We start from the raw sequence: 24,155 nt of genomic DNA on the forward strand, positions 1-24,155 counted from the left end.
CAGTCCAATTGCCCAAACATTCGGTCAGCCGAATATCACCAATAAATCGTTAAGCCGAATATTCGGCTCACAGCTTTATTTTTAAAATTCATAACAATAACAGATTTGTCAAATTTTCTACATGTTTGATAACTGATAAAATCATCGTTTATTCCAGATTGGATAGATTCGGGCCTGCCGATAAATTCAATAAAAAATTAGAGACACGCCAAATGTGACCAGGATGCCAAGATATTTTTAAAAACTTGCCGAGTTCTACCCGGGTTTATTCATATTATTTGCTAAATTGAAAAAAATAAATAAAATTCTTCTTTAAAAAGTTTTAGTTTTGGAGCCAAAAACGATTTTAGAGTTAATTGCTAAATAAATATTATTTTTTTTAGTCCTTAGATACGATTTGAACGCTGCTAATTCGAACAAAAACTTTAGTTTCCTCTTGTATGTTTTGGAATATCGCCTAGTTTTTTTTTCAGTTTTTCCGTACTTTTTTCCAGATTTTTCAAAAAATTTGAAGATATTTTACCCTTTATTTGACTTTCATCTGATTCTATATCAAATATGCAATTTCAAATAGCTTGGTGTCTGTTTCGACATATTAAGTCCCAGATTTTAGTGGGATTCATCCTCTTGTCGATGGACGCCCTAAAACGCGACAAATTATGTCTTTTTAGTGAGTTATGACTTTTAGAAAATCGTCTTATCCACTGGAGCGTGCTTAAATGAAATTGGATTGACGAGGGACCCATTCTCGACATTACATCTTAGACATTATTTTAAATTAACAGTCTGATATCTGGTAACCTGATTGTCAGCAATTTCCTTACTGGTAACGCATCAAACTTCTGCTATTAACTTGTATTTCACATCTGGTTGGATATAATCGACTCTTAAACATGAGGGTCATTTGAATGGAAAAAAAGTTTCAAATAACCACATTTGTTTTTTCTTGAAAAAAAAAACTTTTCATCGAATATGTAGTTGAAATGGTCAGAATTGTTGAAAAGATCATTAACAGTAATTTTTTTATTTCTGCAAAATCCCGAGCATTTTGCAAATTTATTACAGTCTACCATTTTAAATTGTTGTACAAATGTTGAAAATGTTTCTCGGCGATTTCAGCCTCAAAAATCATAAAACAATGTTTAATTACTACAAACGAAGTTTCGGCTTGTTTATTTAGCCTTTATCAAGGAATAGTAATTTTTCTTTTCAATTGTTCAAAATGTTTTTGAGTTTATGAAACTGTCTTGAAGAAAAGTCGTCTCGTTGTTGGCTGAGCGTGTGGAAATCTATTCCAAGCTTGTGATGTTTTTGTAGATTAAGAAAACATTCTGGACAATTAACACGAAAAATTACTTTCCTTGAAATAGGCAAAATAAACATGCCAAAACGTCGGATGTAGTAAATACTTAAACACCGTTCTATCATATTTTGTCAACATCACCGGATCAGTCGATAGGAAATTTAAATATGAAAAATACAAACGTTAGACGAATATTCTTGATACATTCTGGTTACACTTTAAATTAAATTTGATCATCAAGTATGTGTTCTGATTTCTCTTATTGAGTTTGGAGAAAGATGATAATAGATCTTTGAATTCTAAATTCAGAGATACTATTTCATATTTTTAATCTCAGCTAACATTAAATTTAACTTCAAAGTTGTCTGATTTTTGTTTAAAAATCATTTTTCTTCTTGTTCAAGAAGGGCTTCAGATTCTGCTCTAATTGAAAACATTGAATTCAAACCCTTTTTCTGAATACAAGCTTTTTGTTTTAAATTTTTTTATGTGCTGAATCTTTCTTAAGCTATGAATTGTAAAAGACCCATTTCAACGTTGCGTCGAATCTCACTCAGGGTTTTGCTTCTGATGTAACGCAACGTAAAAGATAGCTCTGGGTTTTCATCAATAACTTATTTCAATAGTGATAGACAAATATTTCACTCGAAACTTCACCTCGATTGGAGTTATAATATAAAAAAATAATAATGGTTAGAAAATTATGTGAATTACATTACAAAATACTTATAGAGTAAGTTTGCCCGGTTTTAACCGAATTTACCCGGATAATAGACAAAAAAATTGGGAACAGTAATCAGTCCGGTCTAATTACCCGGATTTTTTAAAAAAATGGCTGGATTTTGCCCGGATTGATTCACTTTATGTATTTGCAATATCAGACAATAACTCAAAGTTGCGGTACTCTATCGTTTTGATATTGCTGGCAGAAATTTGTGTAGTTGCGGCCAAGGTTACCATGACATCGAGCATATTGTTTGGTCATGCGAGGTCCATCTTGTCGCTAGAACAAATTTGATAGACTCCCTTCGGGCCCGAGGAAAACCACCCTATGTTCCAGTGAGAGATGTGCTGGCTGTCATAGACTTGGACTATATGTTTGAAATATACCTTTTCCTAAAAGCTATTGATCTTCGTCTATAATTCTTTTTTATTTTCATATTTCCCTATCTATCTTCTTTTTTCTTTAAAAGTGAACTAGCTATAAGCACACAATTGTAATCAAACAAAACGAGTTTGGCTCCTTAAAGCCTAAAGGTACGAGCCGTTTCAAATAAAGAATTTACAAAAAAAAAATAACTCAAACTGAGTTTTTAAACAACAATCAAGAACAGTTTTCTGGAATTAAAAATATGATTTCAAAACTGCTAATGTGTTTCGATGGTGAAAAATGTATCAAATGTTTTTCTTCTTTATTTTTGTTAAGTTATTCCCGGGTTTGTCCGGTCCGGAAAATTCTGGCAACCTTCGGATCGGGATCTGAATCAGAGTCAGCATTGTATTCTAAAGTACCAATAGGAATAGGCAGTTTAAAAATAAAGAACAATAGCGTACTTCGGTATCTTCTTTTTCGACTATCCATTCAATGATAAGAAGGCTTGGCTTGATAAGGGGCCGTCCATAAATGATGTCACGCGTTAGGGGGGGAGAGGGGGTTTCGATTTTTGTGACAATTTGTGACATGGGAGGGAGGGGGGCTCAGCTTGAGCGTGACATCACTTATCTTTACAAAAAAAAAAAACACAGCAAAACAATAACAAATAATTTTATCCTAAATTCAATAAAACTACACTTGCACCATTCATTTAATGAATAATAATACTCACGTAATCACTTTTGGTAAATTTTATTAGCATAAGGAAGTTCACAAGAACACTTTCACTGCAACACTCAGGAAAGTCCTTCCCACATAAATTGTGGCAAAATGTGAACAGGATTGCTTGGTTATTCTAACCTGTGGAGAAGATTTGGATTGCGAATGAATTGAAAAAGAGGAACTAGATTTGGATGGTTGGATAGACTAGATTTGGTCGTTGATATTGAAAGTCATCAACATAATCCTTGGACTCATGATTGAAATGTGTTTTAAGCCATGATTGAAGGCTTGTTAAAAGTTGTTAACCTTTTTTTTCAATTCTTTGAATAAAACTGATGAATTTAAAAAAGCAACATTTTTAATCAAATTTCAAAAAGTTGAAAATTTTACTCCAGGGGGGGGGGGGGGTTAGGAAAACGTGACGTAATACAAAAGGGGGTTACGGAATTTGTGACAATATGTGACGGAGGGGGGAGGGGGGGTAGATTTTTCCAAATTTTGCGTGACATCATTAATGGACAGCCCCTAATACCATAAGAATTCCTTTAACACTAAACGTACCGGAAGCGGTCAAATGACGGTTTTTGAACTTTAAACGATAATTACGCCTTATATAATTGTTTTTTCGCATATTTAACGACAGGACTATTTTTGTTTTTAAAATGCAAGTATTTTTGCGTTTTTAAATTTTTTTAAGTGTTACGGTTTTCGAATAACGTATGTGGTATACCTATTCATACCGCGAGCGGTCAAATGACGGCAAACACCGTTTTCGCTAAAACTCTCTTGTTTCTCAACCGATTTCTACCAAATTTAAAGTTTTGAAAAGCTTATAATTCGACTCAAATATGTTTCTCAGACAAATTTCAGCTACAATCAATAATTTTAAAGTTATTTACAGTACAAGAAAAAATTTATGAAAAAACATGCTTCAGGAAAAAGGTTGTAAATCAGTTATTAAGTGCTCGAAAAAAATTTCACTTAGTGCCTGAGAAAGCTGAAGTTAGAAGCTATATGTTGCACATATGGAAAAAAAATTTAAAAAATTTCTAAGATCATGGCCACAAAAAATGTAAAAAAATTGTGTAAAACCCGTACTTTTCAATTAATCAACCGCCAAAGCTGTTCCTGTTACAGTAGAAAATATTGAAAAAGTGAATTGAAAAGTAGACGTAATTTGTCACATTTTGGCATCTTTAGATTTTTTGAAATACGAAGTACATAATTTATGACGACTTTTCAAAGGTAGCTGTTTTTCGAACTTTTTATCAATTTGGATTTTCTAAGACAATTCCTACACCTAAGCTCAGCTTTGCACTGCATTTTGAGTACGTTAACGTAAGGTTTAGGCAATAAAACTATATGCAAAAGAAGGCAAATTTCATACCGGTTCTAGTGGTGTAAGTGCATTGGCGGTGCAATGCTTGGCAAAAATATTATAAATGCAACAGTGAACTAGTTTCTGAATTTTGAGAAGTCAGCACAAATTCTTGCTTGGCAGACGGGCGAAGTGGGTGGTAATATCTCAAAGCTATTTTGCACACGAAGACGGATAAAAAGAAACGAAAAAACAAACAAGCATTAGCTCAAATTTTCTAGTTTTACTTTCAGAAATATATTTATTATATTTTTGTAAAGCTGTGCACCGCCAATGCAGTTACATCACTAGAACCGGCATGAAATTTGCCTTCTTTTGCATATAGTTTTATTGCCTAAACCTTACGTTAACGTACTCAAAATCCAGTGCAAAGCTGAGCTTAGGTGTAGGAATTGTCTTAGAAAATCCAAATTGATAAAAAGTTCGAAAAACAGCTACCTTTGAAAAGCCGTCAAAAATTATGTATTTAGTATTTTAAAAATCTAAAGATGCCAAAATGTGACAAATTACGTCTACTTTTCAATTCACTTTTTCAAAATTTTCTACTGTAACAGGAACAGCTTTGGCAGTTGATTGATTGAAAAGTACGGGTTTTACACAACTTTTTTACATTTTTTGTGGCCATGATCTTAAAAAATTTTTAAATTTTTTTTCCATATGTGCAATATATAGCTTCTAACTTCAGCTTTCTCAGACACTAAGTGAAATTTTTTTCGAGCACTTAATAACTGATTTACAACCTTTGTCCCGAAGCATGTTTTTTCATAAAATTTTTCTTGTACTGTAAATAACTTTAAAGTTATTGATTGTAGCTGAAAATTGTCTGAGAAACATATTTGAGTCGAATTATAAGCTTTTCAAAACTTTAAATTTGGTAGAAATCGGTTGAGAAACAAGGGAGGTTTAGCGAAAACGGTGTTTGCCGTCATTTGACCGCTCGCGGTATGAATAGGTATATACAAAGTGTCGGTATGTTTAGTGTTAAATAAGAATTCTTTTGAAAAGGATAGTGACATAGTACTGTGGCGCGAAATTCGTACGGAAATTTCAATTTATACCCCTATATGTAGTGTTGTCGTAAGGCGTAATTCTACGTAATTATTGTTTCATCAGTTCACATTTTGTAGTTCATTCGGCTACCTACCATTTGTCAGATCCAGTTGTGAATTAGCGTCTGCAAACGCCCATATAAATCCGCAATAATCAACGAATAATAGACTATTAACGGAATAAGCACCCCTTTTTGTCGTAAGCGCATTGCGTGGGACTCAACTTTGTTTTGATTTGCACCTTCTGAGAAGACGCCGACGACCAATATGTCGGATCCAGCCACGAGCAAGGTGGTGGTACACATCAGTCATTTACATTTGGGGGAGATTGAAACCTGATCATTGTGTATGCGTTTTTTTTTTCAATGATGTTTGGAGGTAGGGTAACCATTAAAGTAATCATCGATGAGCTGCAATATTGTTCCTTCTATTGTTATAAGTAATAAACACTGCTTCTTAAAAAATTAATTTTATTCTCTTATTTTCCTATAAGTTTAATTTTCACCACCGACAAAAACAACCCAGAACGTATTGAAAAACTAAATGTTCATTCAAAATGAAAATATCATGGTCACCTCCAGATCGAAACGTTTTGTATCCAGCTGTGGATTAGAAGTAATACGAGCTTCACATTTCGGTAACCTGTCAGACTAAACTCCGCGATTAGACCCCTATTTCAAACGGCAAGCAACGACTTCAAACGCGAATAGCTGTGTTCTGTGCGTAGGTTAAGGTTATGAGAGGAGGAGATTTTGGGGAAGACCTTCACCGAGTTCGTTCGTGGAAGTCAGATTTGTATTTTAGAAGCTGTTTAATGCGGAATGACGTAGTGGTTCCGATCATCGGATGCATTGAGGCATAACTTTCGAAGATTTCCAGAGTATCAAATATTTGCCGCTGACAGAAACAGTTTTGTCAAAGTCTCAAAGTTATTTCCGAGGAATGCAGAAGGAATGCACCAGCAAATATGTTTACTCAGATGAAACATTTGTCTGAATTAATTTTTGTACCATTAAAACATCTGTAGAGATGATTCAGCTGTAGGTATATGAAGCTACGTGAAAGTGTACTTTTTCGTTTCGATTGATTGCAAGGAATAATCATTACTCATAACAGCAATCGTCAAATGTCCAGAACCGTTTGAAAAGGAAATGTGGATCCCGGTAGCAACGCAAGAAAATATGTAACCTCTTAATCATCTTCGCAGAAGTTTCAAACCTGACATAGTTTTAATCTTCAAAGCACTGAACTCGACTGATTCAAGCTTTGGGTTTTCAGGAGCTCAGCACTGCAGGCGCCACGCGGAAGCACTCATTCAATATTTCCATTTCATCGAATAATTGAATATTCAACCTGTCAATTTTTACAGGACTGTTGTGTTGTGATCAAATTGTGACTTACTTGTTTGAACCTAGAGGATGTGATGAGAAAAAGTCGTGACTAAGAATAGCTGAGCACAATCTGATAGGAGATTATCAACTTTCTATGCCAAGCAGTTGGTCTGACTGAACAGTCTTCAACTTTGATTGTGTGAAGATAAAATGTCATCAGCTGTTACGTGATGATTACCTAGTTGTCGATTTTGATTTATGATATGGTGATTGATTATTTATCTTATTGTGGCCGATGGATTCATCGTCGGTTAAGGACTTTGATTTATAAACGTCTACGAACCGTTTTACGTCATTTTCTAAGCCTTCAATTGCGCTTATAAAATGACGCAGCTGTTTCTCCAGACTTCGAGAATTCTTCATCTACAGGACTGATTCCCGTGAAAGATTCATTAACCCTTCACTTTTAAAAGGTAACGGCCAAAAGATAGCCATAACTAACCTACGACATGTGAAACTGCTTTGTCACTGAACTGTTAAGTATGGCCACTGACAGAAGCTGATTATAGATAAATACACAATTTAAACTGTAGATACTTTAGATAGTTGACAACTTCTCTAGAAAGAAGAAAGTGAATGGTTGAACAGTTTAGCCTAAAGACTTGTTAAGGCTGAAAAAAATAGACATGCACTTCTCCTTCTTATTCTACTTATTCGCAGATGATTTTTTAGCACAACTCGGAACTGTCTTATTGACGAGCTCCTAAAATGGATCAATCATAGAGACCATATGATCAATGTTTCCGTTCATACTCCGTAGAGATTTTTAGCATTTTTTTATACTTAGTAGAGTTTACAATTTTCGTTTCACTGGGTTTCCTTGTGGGCTACAATACATTGTGTGTATATGTTTTAACATCCGCGGACTTCAAAATTTTCCTTAACCTAGTTAGGGGCGGCAAGATTCGATCTCTGATTGCCTGATTACAAACCAAACACGCTAGCCATTAGGCTTAAACAATTTTTTTGTATACCAGACCTCTAAACAGACACATCTCCTGATGAAATTTATGTTCCTGAATGAAAATGGTCAGCTTTTTTTAAATAAGATTTTCAGCTTAAGAACAGAAAAATAATCAAAACATGGCTTGAGCTGAAGTTTATTTTGTTTTTTTTTCATCAGCTCATGATGGTTACTGGGAATCATTTTCTTCAGCATAATTCTAAGCAGCTTTTTCCACAGCCGTTCTTTTTTTTTTAAAGAAACTTCAAAGAGCATTTCAAAAACTGCTCCTATAACATTGTTTTCACATGTTTTCAAATATTCTTGCTTATTCACTACAATTTTCAGTACTTTTTTTTTATTATTTTGCAATTTTAAGTTAGAAGTGAATAAGCAAGAATATTTGAAAACATGTGAAAAGAATGTTAGAATTCTAAGCTGCTTTTTCCACAGCCGTTCATTTTTTTTAAAGAAACTTCGAAGAGCATTTCAAAAACTGCTCCTATAACATTTTTTTCACATGTTTTCAAATATTCTTGCTTATTCACTACAATTTTCAGTACTTTTTTTTTATTATTTTGCAATTTTAAGTGATAAGTAATTCATTACTTATATACATGTATATTGGAATGAAATGTTAAAAAAATCAAAATAATACCAATGCGCAATGGCTGCTGGAATGACATGTAAAGATAATAGTTTTTCAAATTCGATCTTCACTTAAAATTTGAAAATCAATTCTTCCAAAGATTCCAATTTGGGTGATATAATCGTTGAACAATTTTACCACATTTTGCTATTTCGGTAAGTTCCAATATCCCAATTTATCTTTACCATTGTTTCATTCAACTTAAAACAATTTTAAATACAAAAAAATCTAATTTTGAATACCGATACCGCCTTTACTCAAAACAGTGCAATCTGGCAAAATCGATGTTCAAAATTGGAATGGTTTTTGTATATTTAAATATTGTTTGGATAATTAAAGCGTTTGGAAACGTTTTTATTCTTTAAAAGACGCTAAGTAATCTTCTAAATTTTGCGATCCTTTTTTGTTATTTTTTAATTCAGTACCCTCTTGTAAAAGACAGAAATATCTATCTAGCATAAAGTTGACAGAATTTTCCCGCACGGCTGGGCAAATCCGGGCTATTTTATTTTTTTTAAATAAGATTTTCAGCTTAAGAACAGAAAAATAATCAAAACATGGCTTGATTACCATTCATTTGAATCGATTTAGGTGATCGACCTTTTGCTGAAGATCGCACAATCCTATTTCTGATTCTAAACCGGAGTCTGATACTTATTCTGTTTCGGTATATGATCCCGACTTTGAATCCAATCCTGAGTCTAAACCTTATCCCGAGTTCTGGTTCAAAATAAAATCACAATCCTGATCCATAATTTGATCCTAAACCCGATCCTATTCCCAATTCTGATACAGTTCTAAGGTCCTGATCGCGACTTGGGATCCACGTTTTGATTCTATATCCTGGATCATGATCCATATTCTGATATTGGATTCTCATCATGGACTCTGATGCTGAACCTGGATCACAATACTGATTCTCATATAGGACCCTGAACCTGGATTTTAATCCTAAGACTGGACTTTCTTCCTGGAATCTTCTCTCAAATCCTGGTCCTGGATAATGATTGGATCTTTTATCCTGATCCTTGATCAAGAAATCTGCTCCAAGATCAAGGATCTCTGACGCTAATCTCTGAGCAATGCAGAGTTTAACCTGGTCTTGATTGCGGATTCTAGTTTTGCTCCTGTATGCTGGGTTCTGATTCTGATTATGGATCTTGATCATGATTCAGGTTCGCGATCTCTGATCTTGAACTCTATTCTCAGATCCTAAATTCCATACTGGATCCTGATTTCTATCCTAGATTTTGATTTTAGATACTGACCCTATACTCTGATTTTGGCTGTAGGCTCCCAGCAAACATAAAATCGCATTAGAAATAGCTCATGATGATAGCTCAAATCATTAACAATGTGAATGCGAATCGCAATTCCTACCACTTTATTGAACGATCGTAAAAATGATTACTAAAGTCGGTATAAATCGGATCTGATAATAAGTACGCCATGTTTCCAAATTTGTTCGCCCGCGTGGGATTCAAGTGAGAAAACAGCCTTGTTCTTCTTTCTGCAATATGCAGTGCAACCAGATTGCGAAAAATCAGATAGTTTATTTGAAAAAATTGTCCAATGGCAGAAGTAGCAAATATTGTCATTGGCAACGGTTTGCATGCATTGGAAGGAAAATGGTCGCTCTCTCGCATACTTTTAGGTTATACGAATAAGGTGTTGAATATCGTCCAGTTAGTATAATTCTTATCGCTTAAGCCAGAAGTTGAAAAAATGCATGTATATTGCCTCCACTTCGGTTGATAAATTCTGTTTTTTCAAGTTTTATACGATGATTCTATTACGTATATGAAACATATAACAAAGTTTGTTAAGAAATATACCTACAAAAATATTTGCTGGGCTTCAAATGTTTTCTCAAATACGATTTAGTAAGAGCCTATAAAGCTTCAATCGGTCTCGCTTGAGAACAATTTGGCGGATTCATCTTATTCGATATGATCTGAACTTAGTTTTATTAGCACCAAGCCATCGTGTCCTTTGGGTAGTGAACTGATAGGAAATCATTCCAAAACAGTACTGGGTGATCAAGCTTGCCGATCATGAGGAACAGTCGAAAATTTTAGGCACTCTCGGACGTAAAACGCTGTATTTATTCTTATATGTCTTTAGATCCTTACAAATCTTACATTGGCGAGATGGACGGTGCGGAGAGGGAATCCTACATTTTTGGCCACATCCTGTACTGAAGCAGTTTTTCTGCTGACGTAAGCACGCATGATTTTCTGGTCCTAAGTTTTGTCCACCGGACCCGGTTTTCGCACAGATTTCCACGAAGATATATTTCTCACTACAGTGCTTTAAAACTGGAAAAATTTGATCATGGTCTTTTTGAAGCCTTAAATGTCAAAATAGCTTTATAGTATGTTCTACAATGTTTCATCATTTTAAAATGCGCATATTTTATTGTAAATTTTTTCCTGATCAATCCACCTATAAGTGAGATAATTTTTCTATTTTTTGTATTTATCATTTTATCACTATAACGTCTTCAAAAAAGTTGTAGATCATCACATTTTAAAAAACTTTGTTGAAGACGTCAAAGTTCTATCTTTTGAAACAACATGTTTTGAAGACATTTTTTCAAAAACTAACCTCAAAAATCGAAAAACTCGTTAAACTTTTTTCGAAGCAAGTTTGAGGCCAACTTTGTATGAGCGAGTTGTGACAATTGTAAAACTACACAACTTCATTGGAGGTGTCAAGTCCCTATTTTGAAGTTAAATAGTACTTTTGAGGTGATTGCTTTTAAAAATAGCATATTTTCATTGTTTAATATATCTGAAAGTTGCAAACATACCAAAACAAAAATATAAACATTAGAAAGGGCAATCTATAAACTTTCATGGACATATTTAGTTTCATTTGCATGCATGAGGATTTACTAATAAATAAATTTAAATGAGATTGGCAAATTTCATTACTTTCTCACACTCTTACATAAGTTTCCGCTTCAACACGAAAGTGACATAGTTGGCTGATCGAGGAATTGTTGAATCGGCTTTACTAAAACTTTAAAACTGGCATCTTTCAGTTAGGTTATTTTAGTAGTAAAACCTCATGCATACATATGAAACTATATGTCCATAAAAGTTGAAAGATTGCCCTTTCAAATGAATATATTTTTGTTTTGGTATGTTTGCAACTTTCAGCGAAAATCATGAAAACTGTAGCTCACGATACACAAAATTTTCAGTTGAACTGTAAACAACAACACACAGAAGAAATCAGCTGTTTAAGCGCCATCCGGAATAAGCAGAATTGTATCAAAACCGGTCTTAAACACAATGGGACCCCCTATAATTAAGGTTCAAGTTCAATTTCATTTTTCAAACTCAGCTCGTTCCATTGAAAAATTGGATAATTTTAACAGTTTTACTTATTGTTGAAACGGATATTTTTTTTGTTTATCGCCACGTTAGATTGTGATTTAATTAATCGACTTTTTTCGGCGAGTTATCGAATGATTAAAAACTTTTTTACCAGTTGTCCATACGTTTCGAGCAACTATGGCATTCGCTCTTCTTCAGTGGAATATTTTACTGGCCTCCGTCTATTTTTATTTGCCATTTCAATAATGCAGTCTTGGAATTAAATATTTGTCATAGTTAAGATTATAAGAAAAACTGTTTTCAAAACGAAATCGGCAGAAGGGGACCAAAGTTATTCATGAAAAACTTGATTTGCATGTTCCTCCCGAACAAATTGTCTCAAAATCCCATACAAACTTTAGGCTCGTTGAGCGACCCCTTCCCGTGATCCGATCTGGCCCAAATTTGGCATGAGACCTTGTACTAGGCCTAGGATCAATTTAAGCCTGCAGCGCATAACATTTCACTATCTTGAAATTTCCCATATAAATTTGAGGCAGTCTAATGAGGAACAAACCGAGCATTTGGTATCCAAATTTCCAATCTAGATTAGGTATTAGAATATTTGGCTTAGTTTACGGAAAATTTGGTTTCATTTGGGTGGGCGAATGATCGGTAGGTAGGTACATATCTATTATTGGGCACTTCCAGCGGTAAAAAGTAGTAATGAATATACTGGAAGAATTGATGTGAGGTTATCCTGCAATAATGCTATAAAGACTATCTTCAATAGAAGCAAATCGAGCATAACTGATAATGATAACTGGTTTATCACATGCTTGAGTCTTATACTGTATTTGTTTATGCCGAGTGTTGCACTGGTGCACCACTAGGTGCTGCCAAACTGTTTGTTTATTCGGACGGTGTTGCACTGGTTTTGACCTGGTGTTGCACTGCCATCGGGCGGTGTTGCCCCGAAAATTTTGTCAGTGTTGCGAGAGAGCGTGTGAGTGAGCGAGGTAGCAATACACTGGCGACGATTTGTGTTTGTTTTTATCGGGTACGGTGGAACCAAGGGACTGAAAGAGAAGGAAATTTCCGAACTGACATTTCAGTACCGCACTGACGTTTTGGTACCAAAATGCCATTGAAATCAAAGGGGAACTGACGTTCTGGTTCCAAAAAGTCGGTACGGTCCGTTTGTATGTGATTTGACAGTTGCTTCAGTCCTTTGGGTGGAACACTCCACGAAGACTTCTCATCCGTTTGCAATGACGATCAAGATGACTCGCTCGAAATTGTTTTCTCTCAGAAGCGTTGCCAAATAACAAACCTCTTAAATAAGTAAATTTGACAGAAAACGAAAAATGAACTGATTTTAAACTGGATGACCCTTTTTTTAGGTCGTCAGGTACAATTTTCGTTTATCCGTATAATTTCCTGTCCATTTTCGATCATCCGTAGGGAATGCAGAAAATCCGTAGTTTTCGAACATCGATCTGTAGATTCGTAGAAAAATTCAAAATCCGTAGATCTACGGAGAAATCCGTAGATATGGCAACGCTGTCTCTCAGTCAGTTCTAGTGCTGAGAATATTATAGAATCGAGCAAGAGAACAAACGCACAGGCAGTGCTTTTTCCGGCTATTTGCGTCCATTCTGACTCTCTACGCCCTAAGCTCCATGCAAAATAGTGAGAAATTTTCTCTTGTACGTAAGCGAGAACTTATCCTTGAAGTTAAAAGAGAAGATTAATTTGAATCGGAATGCACAAATTATCGAGAGCAAAATTGAAAGTGATGAGTTGTGTTGTGTTTGCGGATGAAAAACTTCCCATTTAACAACCTTCTTCGGTGTATTCCTAACTTTTCAATTACTAATTCGAATCATCTCCTGCCGTTTTTCAACAAAAATTTTGAATTTTGACTTTTTTGTCAAAAAATTTAAGTCCAAACTCGAAAGCCTGGAAATATCTGGAAGAAATGGCAAACCTCTGGAAGTCTGGACACCTAAAACAATGTCTGACAAAAGTCCAAAACGTCTGGAAGATCCAGACAAAATCTGGAAGGTTGACATCACTGTCGGCAACCTCTATCAGAGGATAACGATTTTTGGATTTCCTGCTACCTTCAGAGTGGGTAAAATTAGCACTGCCATCGGGCGGTGTTGCCCCGAAAATTTTGTCAGTGTTGCGAGAGAGCGTGTGAGTGAGCGAGGTAGCAATACACTGGCGACGATTTGTGTTTGTTTTTATCGGGTACGGTGGAACCAAGGGACTGAAAGAGAAGGAAATTTCCGAACTGACATTTCAGTACCGCACTGACGTTTTGGTACCAAAATGCCATTGAAATCAAAGGGGAACTGACGTTCTGGTTCCAAAAAGTCGGTACGGTCCGTTTGTATGTGATTTGACAGTTGCTTCAGTCCTTTGGGTGGAACACTCCACGAAGACTTCTCATCCGTTTGCAATGACGATCAAGATGACTCGCTCGAAATTGTTTTCTCTCAGAAGCGTTGCCAAATAACAAACCTCTTAAATAAGTAAATTTGACAGAAAACGAAAAATGAACTGATTTTAAACTGGATGACCCTTTTTTTAGGTCGTCAGGTACAATTTTCGTTTATCCGTATAATTTCCTGTCCATTTTCGATCATCCGTAGGGAATGCAGAAAATCCGTAGTTTTCGAACATCGATCTGTAGATTCGTAGAAAAATTCAAAATCCGTAGATCTACGGAGAAATCCGTAGATATGGCAACGCTGTCTCTCAGTCAGTTCTAGTGCTGAGAATATTATAGAATCGAGCAAGAGAACAAACGCACAGGCAGTGCTTTTTCCGGCTATTTGCGTCCATTCTGACTCTCTACGCCCTAAGCTCCATGCAAAATAGTGAGAAATTTTCTCTTGTACGTAAGCGAGAACTTATCCTTGAAGTTAAAAGAGAAGATTAATTTGAATCGGAATGCACAAATTATCGAGAGCAAAATTGAAAGTGATGAGTGCTAGTATGTTGTGTTTGCGGATGAAAAACTTCCCATTTAACAACCTTCTTCGGTGTATTCCTAACTTTTCAATTACTAATTCGAATCACCTCCTGCCGTTTTTCAACAAAAATTTTGAATTTTGACTTTTTTGTCAAAAAATTTAAGTCCAAACTCGAAAGCCTGGAAATATCTGGAAGAAATGGCAAACCTCTGGAAGTCTGGACACCTAAAACAATGTCTGACAAAAGTCCAAAACGTCTGGAAGATCCAGACAAAATCTGGAAGGTTGACATCACTGTCGGCAACCTCTATCAGAGGATAACGATTTTTGGATTTCCTGCTACCTTCAGAGTGGGTAAAATTAGGTATTGAAGGAATAATTAGAATTGTTTGCACGCTGAAGAATGAAATTAGTTCAAAATCGACCTACCAGATGGTCACATGCAAATTTGAAACAAATCAAATCACAAGACACAATTAGTCTGAAAGTTGCATGAAATGTCTAGACATTTTGTTTAGAAGTAGTAAAAATAGGTTATCATCGACAAACAAGCTTCGATTATTTTTCGATCACTGCCGTAACTATAAGTTGCAGGTAAATATTGATATTGTTGACAGCTATTAATACAAAAAATATTTATTTCGTATCACCCAATCCAACAGGATAATTTTTGTTTAAATCTATCATTGTTTTACGGAAAATCATGCTTAGGTAGAGGCTAAGAATCACTTTTACCTTGCAGCGCATATGATTTTGACAGTCAGTTCATATGAGCCACATATGTATATTAGGGGGGCAATTAATGTATGAGAAAAATTTAATCTTCGAATTTTGAAACCCGATCATATACATTTTGTAGATGGGCCCAAAACAATTCGCCTGTGCAAATTTTCAGCTAAATAGGACTTGATTTAGGGGTGCCTTAAAGCGATCAAAGTTTCGGTTCATTTTGCCTTCAAAGGGGGACCAAAGGAAGTTTGGAACATCGAAATTTTAATTGGATGCAAATGACATTGAACGTCTGGTAATATCACGAGAAAAAATGTTTTGCGCAAAAATCGACTTTCTCGGGTTTTTCAGAAAACCGAAGAAGTTCAGAATGTCCAAATTTTTTTTTGAGATTTCACTAGATCTCGACGTTACATGTATTTATAAGTCTTGTGGCATCAAAATTATTATTTCGATTTTCTGAATTTCCTTTGGTCCCTCCATTGATGATTTTTTGATATTTATAGTCGATTTTTGACATTTTTGTTTCGAGATAATACCAGATTTTGATGTTTTATGCATTTTTAAATCATTTGGCATCAACATGAAAATTTCGATACTTCGGATTTCCTTTGGTCCCCCCTTTGGCAATTTTTGAGAATAAAAAAACCGAAGTTTTGAGCGCATTGAGGCACCCATGAATCAAGTCCTATTGAGCAGAAATTTTGCCAGGTCAGTTTTTTTGCCAATCTACACAATGTATACGGTTGGTTTTCGACATGACTCATTTGGCTGCCACCCTAATGTATATAAAGCTTAGTTCTTTTAGAAATGGGACAGTTACGAATGCGTGTATCTCGAAAACCGTTCGTTTGACCTAAATACTTTCTATGAAGCAAATGAAGGTAATTTTATGATGATTCATGAAAAATTTTGAAAAAATTATTTATCGTTTTTTGTAAGAAAAAAATCTACTTTATTCTTGGTACCTCCCATCGGCCAACGCACACTTTTTTCATTAATAATATTGATCAGTTTTTCAAACATATACTTCGTCTAATCTGAATTTTAAATTGCTACATCCTCCTCCTTCAATTTCTGATACTTTTAGGTCCAATACTTCTCTTTTAAATGAAACTGAGTGCAATTAAGTGGATTCAGCTGTTTCGAAATCAACAAAACTTGGTTATTTTTGAGCCACTTTAAAGCGTTTTACGTAGAATTTCTGCTAGCAAAATCTGACAACAACGAAGTAAAGCCATCATGAGATTGAACTTAAAGTATAATCGGTTAGTCTAGATCGTTGGTTGCGAAGAGTATTTACAAGATTACTCTTTCAAGGCTTTTAAAAACAGCGAAAACAAAAGTTTTCTTTTTGAAAATTGTTGCTTTTTTCAACAGGTGCGGAATTTTGGCAAATGATTATATTTTATACAAAACAACCAGCAAATACATACTCGGGACCTTGCCACGAGCAGACATAGTATAGAATTCAAACGCAGAAATTTGTTTGAAATAGGGTATTTAATAAGGTTTGTTATTCATTAGAAATCATCTATCCCGTTGCCTCGGTACCGGTTATGCAGCTTACGAGCTCTGGAAATAGCAAAAAATTGTTGTTTAAAGTTGGGTTTGAATGACTCATTACTAGGTAACACTTTCAGCTTATCGGAGAATTTTTTTTCGAACATTTCAGAGATCCACCCTAAGTTTTGAGCTTATTCCAAATAAAAAATGCTGCTAATGAGACTTGACTTCTCAGATGACCCTTAACCGTAGTTGCCGATCATGTGCTTCACTTCAATGCTGAATTTGAATTTTTTGGACATTTTTGACAGTGTTTGCATACTTTTCCACCACTCACACACAGTAATTCTTTGAATAATCAACGGTTTTGTCAGCTATCAATTTGATAATGATGGATTTTGAAGGAAACTGTGCAAAATTATTTTTTTCATTTTCTCTTGCATCGTTAATATCTCAAAAACGCATTAAGTTAAAATTGTGAGAAAAATATGTCAGAAAGTAGTTTTCACAGGCAGCAAAATGCTGTCAAAATTTTGAATGTCCGATTACTAGTAAACGAGCTATTAGCAAAACAAAGTGTCCCATTTCTAAAAGAACTAAGCTTTACATAAATTTCCATGAAAAAAAAACTATACAGGTGAAGTACCTTTGAACTAACGGATAAAAAACTTCACCAAGTGCAATTAATCAAACAGGAGTGGTGATATACATATATGCTGTTTTCCACCGGGTGCTGAAGTTTGGTTAATCGCTAGTTCACCAAAAATTTAGTGAGATTATAAATTTTCTTAGCGAGTTTTTTTATACAAGATATCGCCCAAATCTATCATATGTTTGAAGAGGTGCAACCAGAAACAAATGTGCCAAATGTGCCAAAAAGCGCCAAATTCAAACGGATATTTAACACCGGCTTAAATTTCAACGAGGTACACCATTTTGTAAGAGATTGATTTGAAAAATTTCAACCAGCTGTCGAGCTGAGTCATGGAATGTCATCATTGATGTCCGTTATTTAATAACAAATGGCATCTATAAAATTCATCGCCATTCTTACGACTTCTTAGATGCAAAGTAAAGGGAATATTGTAGGAATAACAATTCACTCGATTAACAAGATAGAACACTCTAGCAGAAGCTAAGTATTACGGCATCTAAATTTACATTCTGGAAGCAGGTACCCACATGCATTTTCTCAAGCCAAGGCACGATCGTCTCTAATCTCGTGGGCGAGACTCGTGCGGTTAATGTGATTTCGGCGCTGTTGGCCCGAGCTCCAGACGCAATGCCGTGATCACGTTTGTTTAGTGAAATATTGACGTTAAATGGTTTTTCGAATTTATGCGATTTCAGATTCGCCATCGGCAGACGTCCTGGCCGTGAAATGGGTTGACCTGTGTCTTGAGGAAAACGGAAAGCTGCATCACACTAAGAGGTTCGAGTTGATGAATCGAGATGGCAACAGTGGGCCATTGCCAAGGTTGGTTGTCCGGAGGGGTCAGGAATTCCGGCTGCGAATACACTGCGATCGACCTTATGATCGAAGCCGCGATGCCATGAGTTTGATCTTTTCGGCGGACGAGGAAGAACGTCCGTCTCATGGCCATGGGACGCTTGTGGGTGTTGCCTTGCAGCAGTACCGGTACGCGATTGAAGATCCAAATGAATGGGGGGCCGCTATCGATTTTGTAAGCGGTGATTTGCTGGAGATTCTGGTTAAACCTGCTGTGACGGCCCCAGTTACCCGGTGGAAGTTGGATTTCGATACAAAATTGTTGAGCGAAGGGTTTGGAAAAAGCTACTCACTGCCACAGCCGTTCTATTTGCTTTTTAATCCTTGGTGCGAACATGATCAGGTGTATATTGAAGGTTGGTTTAATGTGATCTATATGTATTAAAGGTTTCTAAATTTACTTCTATCGATCTCAGATAAAGCTAGCCGGGATGAGTACGTGAAAGCTGATACAACCCTGATCTGGCGGGGCTCCTACAATCGGCTCAGACCAACAGTTTGGAAATTCGGACAGTTCGAAAAGCACGTCCTGGATTGTTCCCTGCTGCTGGTTTCCAAAATCGGTAGAGTCAGTGCAGCCCATCGCGGTGATCCGGTGCGGGTGTGCCGAGCCATATCGGCAGCCGTAAATTCACCGGACGACGATGGGGCCCTTCTGGGAAATTGGAGCAACGATTACTCGGGAGGAACTGCCCCCACAAAGTGGGTGGGATCCGTTGAGATTATGCAGCAGTTCTACAAGAAGCAGAAGCCGGTCAAGTTCGGCCAGTGCTGGGTGTTTGCTGGCGTTGTTTCAACAAGTAAGTAAGGATGCCTGAACCCTGATCCGTCCTATATTTGTTTACTAGTGAAATCTCAAGGAGTATCAGTTTGGCGCTTCTTACTTGAATCGATATATTTCATTTGTTTTTCAATCGATTTGGACATAATTAATTAATATGAAACCATGCAAAGTCGCCGAAAAAAGGTCACGTTATATCACGACGAAAAGCATGTCACACAATCTTTAGGCTTCAATCATTTTTTTCGGATTATAAAGTCGAAGAAAAATGCAATAAAATCTTTGACAAAAACTTGTAGATCGGCTATCAAATGCCCAAAAAAGCTCCGCTTATTGCATTAATACGCTAAAGTGAGGCACACAAAAATGTATTTGTTCTTAATTTTTCATTGATCATGACCCCAAAGACTGTTGAGAGTGGTGAAGAAATCGCACTTTTAATTCAATAAACTGTCAAAATTGTTTCTGTAGAAACATTTTGATAAATGGAATGCGAAGTTGACGTAGTTTTACACATCTTGGCATCATTGGATTATGAAAAACGAAATACAAAAAAAATCAAAAGTTGGGCTGTTTTTTTAGACATTTTTCACCTTGAACTTTTTTAATTTTTTAACACCTACACCTAATTTGTAGGTACATTTATTTAGAATTACACACCCATTTGGCGCAACTCCTTATTAGTGTACTTTTGATCCGATATCGGATAAGACTGGGTTAACACCTTTTTCATGTATAGCCCTTGTACCCTTTATAGGGTACCCAGGCTTTATTTCTGATGTCGGGTCAAATTTACACATTATTTGAAACGCTTGCCCTCGGTGGAGATGTGAGCAGATTCATGTGGCGAGGAAGTATTACATGCGAGGGATATCAAATCATGATAAAGTGAAATGTGCTTAGATAAAATTCCTGGTTTATTATTCATATTTCACTTCACATAGATTCAAACTAAATAAAAATATAATGTATAAATCATTTATAATTTATCGTTTTACCGTCTCAAATTTTTTGCCAAAATTGTCTTGTTTTAACCTTTTCATCCTGAGTCAATCATCTTTGAGTCATCGAGAAAAATACTTTTCTTTTACTTCAAAATCGTGTGAAATATTGGAAAAATTACTTTGCAATCCCCTGTAGGAGGAGCTTATCAATTAAAAACCCGTCTTCATTTGTACCTAGAAAGTTTTCCGATTTTCGTTTTTCAAGGCAGACCTGTAAGAAAAATGATTCTCGTTTAGTATACAATTATGATGGATATAATGTATAATAGATTGAGAAAATACTTACCACAATTCTACATCGTAATGAAAATTGCAGCAAAACGGTTGAAATTTTGACAATATTTAACACTACCGTCTTGCAGCGTACTCGAGCCGTTCAAAATAATGTGTGAGATTGACCGGATAAATTGACCCATTATTTGACAGATCATGGGGGTTCTAAATAACGGGTCAATTTTAGAACTTTGAGGGGTTCCGCCAAAAGAGTATGTGCTGGTGTGCTTAGCTACACAATCAATTGTTGTAACTTGTAAAAATTATAAAGATTAAAAATAAATTGAAATAGAAGCTGAGCTAAATGTTTTATAGTGTCTAATAAGTTAAGATTTTATTTTATACCTTTTTTGGAATTCGTCCTGAATTTTATGTCAGTTTTTTTTTCAGGGAAGTTCATCTTTATTGATGATTCATTCCTAAAGACGAATCAGCATATGATTTTTTAATAACTTTCATGACAAACGCGATTTTGATGTTTTCAGTATGAAAATAAATTTCGGTAAGGTTCACCGAGGTAAATGGGGACGATGGATATTAAAACAATACTGTGCACTATTTTTTCAAACTTTTGATGCAGAATGTTTAATTGACTTATAATCTATCCAATAGCTTGTAAAATGATACGATTCCGACAATAACGGATGTTTACAGCGATTTTTTATTTACTATTGGTATTCAACTACGATGTCGAGTTTATGTGCATCATTTTCAATTGCAATTTTCTCGTAAACTAACAGGCTCTAAACAACAAATTCTTTATTAGAACAATCCTTACAATCGGAATAACAAGTTAAGAAAAGAAACGGCGGTTGAAAAAAAATTCTTCATTCGTTTACAAAACACAAAAATTTTGTCTCCAAAACCCAACCTGGAGTAAGTGGGGACGGCTTTATTCAGACTTTTAGCGTAACATTTCATAATGGCGAAACTAGCAATAAGCTCGAAACGAGAAAAAAAGCGTTTGAAATTTCGGAACATCTTATCAAATCCTATTTAAAAAATCAAACCCCTTTGGTTCAAGAAAATCAAGAAATGAGCATTATATTCACTTATTGTTCGTTGGTTATCAAGAACTTTTTTCACTAAATTTCAGATATTTTCGAATTTAGCCCTTTTATGTTTTCGATTCCAGTTATGCTTGCAAGTTTCGCCCAATTGATCGACCGTTTTTGTTTTGATTTTAACCCTCATCCGCATTAGATTTCATTACCCTAATCAGCACTTGTGGTGTCAATTTGACACCATAAGCTCAAATCGTTATAACTTATGGCATGTTAGACCGATTTAAACAAAACTTACATCAAAAGAAACCTTGTAATGTCAGTAAAATATGTTTAGAACATTATATACAGCTAAAGTTACAAGTTTTTTCATTATTCAGCATGAAAGAAAAAAAAACCGAAAAAACATGCCTCACGAAAACTGCTGTAGTTCATATGTTACACGTCCAAAAAAATATTTGCCGAATCGTGTTTGTTTGCTCTCCGAGTAGGTACGGTGGGTGGTGATTCAGGCAGAGAGCGAAGCCGACAGACGAAATAATGATGCGTGTCGTACGTTTCACGGTTGGAAATTTTCTATTGAAAGTAGTTCTCGTTTGCTAGTCACGACACGCATCATTATTTCGTCTGTCGGCTTCGCTCTCTGCCCGAATCACCACCCACCGTACCTACTCGGAGAGCAAACAAACACGATTTGCTGGACGCGGTGCTTGTAGTTCTAGAAATTCAGGAATGATTTTACGTTTATAATTTTCATATTTTTGTGAAACCTCACAACGTGAATTGTAGCACCTCACTAGAATTTAGATTAAATGTGCTTTCCAATGAATATACTCTTGATTGGTCCAAACAAAGTAAAAGCACTGATAATCTGGGTACAACCTGACAGTGGACCACAAAAACAGATGAAATTTCAATTTGTAAAAAAAACGCGCAAAGTAGTGAACTTTGAAAAATTACAGTTAATTCAATTTTTGTTGCATCAAAAATCTAAAGACAGCAAAATGTTGGAATTTTAATACATTTTGTAGTCATATTTTTTTCAAAACTCTACCATCGCTCAAACAGTATTTACTAGCAATCGAATGAAAAGTAGGTTTTTTAGACCACTTTTTTAAACTTTTTGTGACCATTTCATTAAAAAAAAAAATTTAAAAAAATATTTCTTGTCTCCATGATGTAGGCATTAACTTCAGCTTTCATATGCATAAGGCAAATATTTTTTTGGACGTGTAACATATGAACTACAGCAGTTTTCGTGAGGCATGTTTTTTCGGATTTTTTTTCTTTCATGCCGAATAACGAGAAAACTAGTAACTTTAGCTGTATATAATGTTCCAAACATATTTTACTGACATTACAAGGTTTCTATTGATATAAGTTTTATATGAAGTTCATAATGATTCAAACGACTTAAATAGATTTTACTTTTGTGGTGTCAAAATGACACCAAAAGTCGGAAAAGGGAGTTTTTTTGTCCAGGCTTCCAGGGTTCGTCCATAAAAAAAGTAAAGATGCAATATTGAAGAACTTTTGAATTCATTTAGGGTCCCCGAAGAAATTTTTGTATTTTGAAGCTTCTGAAAGAAGTTACAAGCCTTCAAACTTGCAATGGTGTCAAAATGACACCCTTATGCGGATGAGGGTTAAAGTGATTAGGCCATTTCGTCACACACGGTCAACTCAGTTACGCTTATTGGCCATACACGAATAGAAAAATTTGCCCCATTTTGAATAGGCGCAACTTCACGTTCCAACGAAAATGCAGTAACAGGAAGTTTCGCCCAAATGAATTTTATCAATTTTTGGAAAGTTTTAAGTGATTTTAAGATGAAACTGCGCTTATTAGGTAAAGTGCAACCGCGAACATCCGGAATGATCGTTAACTCGATTTATTTACACTTGGTAATTTCGCCCTTTTGAAATGTTATGCTAGACTTGATGCTTATACATTTTTTTTTCAATTTGCTTTCCATCATCCAATGAAATTTAGCTGTAAAAAGCTTTTGGGAGATAAAAAGATGGGAAAAGTACTTGCTTTCGTGTGTTAAATTTTCGATAAAATCGACACCAGACACCAGCAGTACAAAACAATTTACGTGATAACTTTTCTCTTTTGCATTTATCAAGCTCATCTCTTCAGCATTTGTAAAGAACATGTTCTGCATCACATTGAAAATTGATCAACTGCTGATTTTTTCATGATTTTATGGAGTATCCACTTACCCCGGTGTACCCTATCGAATTTTCAAAAGGGCATACGTCAAATGTAATGAAATCGAGTAATCAGCTGGGAGAAATAGTACGTTCGAAGACCTGCATTTTGAATGTACTCACTTTTAACAGATGGATAATTTGTGTTCGAGGTAGGTAAGGAGAACAAAATAATATTTTTATGACCTTATAAAGCTGTCAAACTTTAAATTACTAAAAACGATACCGATTTATGTTTATTTTCAAATGATCATTGATTACTTATTCTAAAAATTTTGAAATCAATTACTTTTGTATT

At 35.3% G+C, this 24,155-nt stretch overlaps 1 protein-coding gene across 3 annotated transcripts in view; it reads left to right on the forward strand.

Annotated features, from left to right (window-relative positions):
* Nucleotides 1-24,155, forward strand: part of LOC129742515 (annulin-like) — a 68,969-nt gene that overhangs the window by 37,709 nt on the left and 7,105 nt on the right. For all 3 annotated transcript variants that reach the window (XM_055734421.1, XM_055734420.1, XM_055734422.1), the window contains 2 exons: nucleotides 18,422-18,937; nucleotides 18,998-19,381. In XM_055734421.1, coding sequence (XP_055590396.1) covers nucleotides 18,422-18,937; nucleotides 18,998-19,381 — 900 coding nt within the window. The remainder of the gene's footprint in view (nucleotides 1-18,421; nucleotides 18,938-18,997; nucleotides 19,382-24,155) is intronic.

This window comes from Uranotaenia lowii, chromosome 2, assembly GCF_029784155.1.
Source record: "Uranotaenia lowii strain MFRU-FL chromosome 2, ASM2978415v1, whole genome shotgun sequence".
Lineage (NCBI taxonomy): Eukaryota > Metazoa > Arthropoda > Insecta > Diptera > Culicidae > Uranotaenia > Uranotaenia lowii.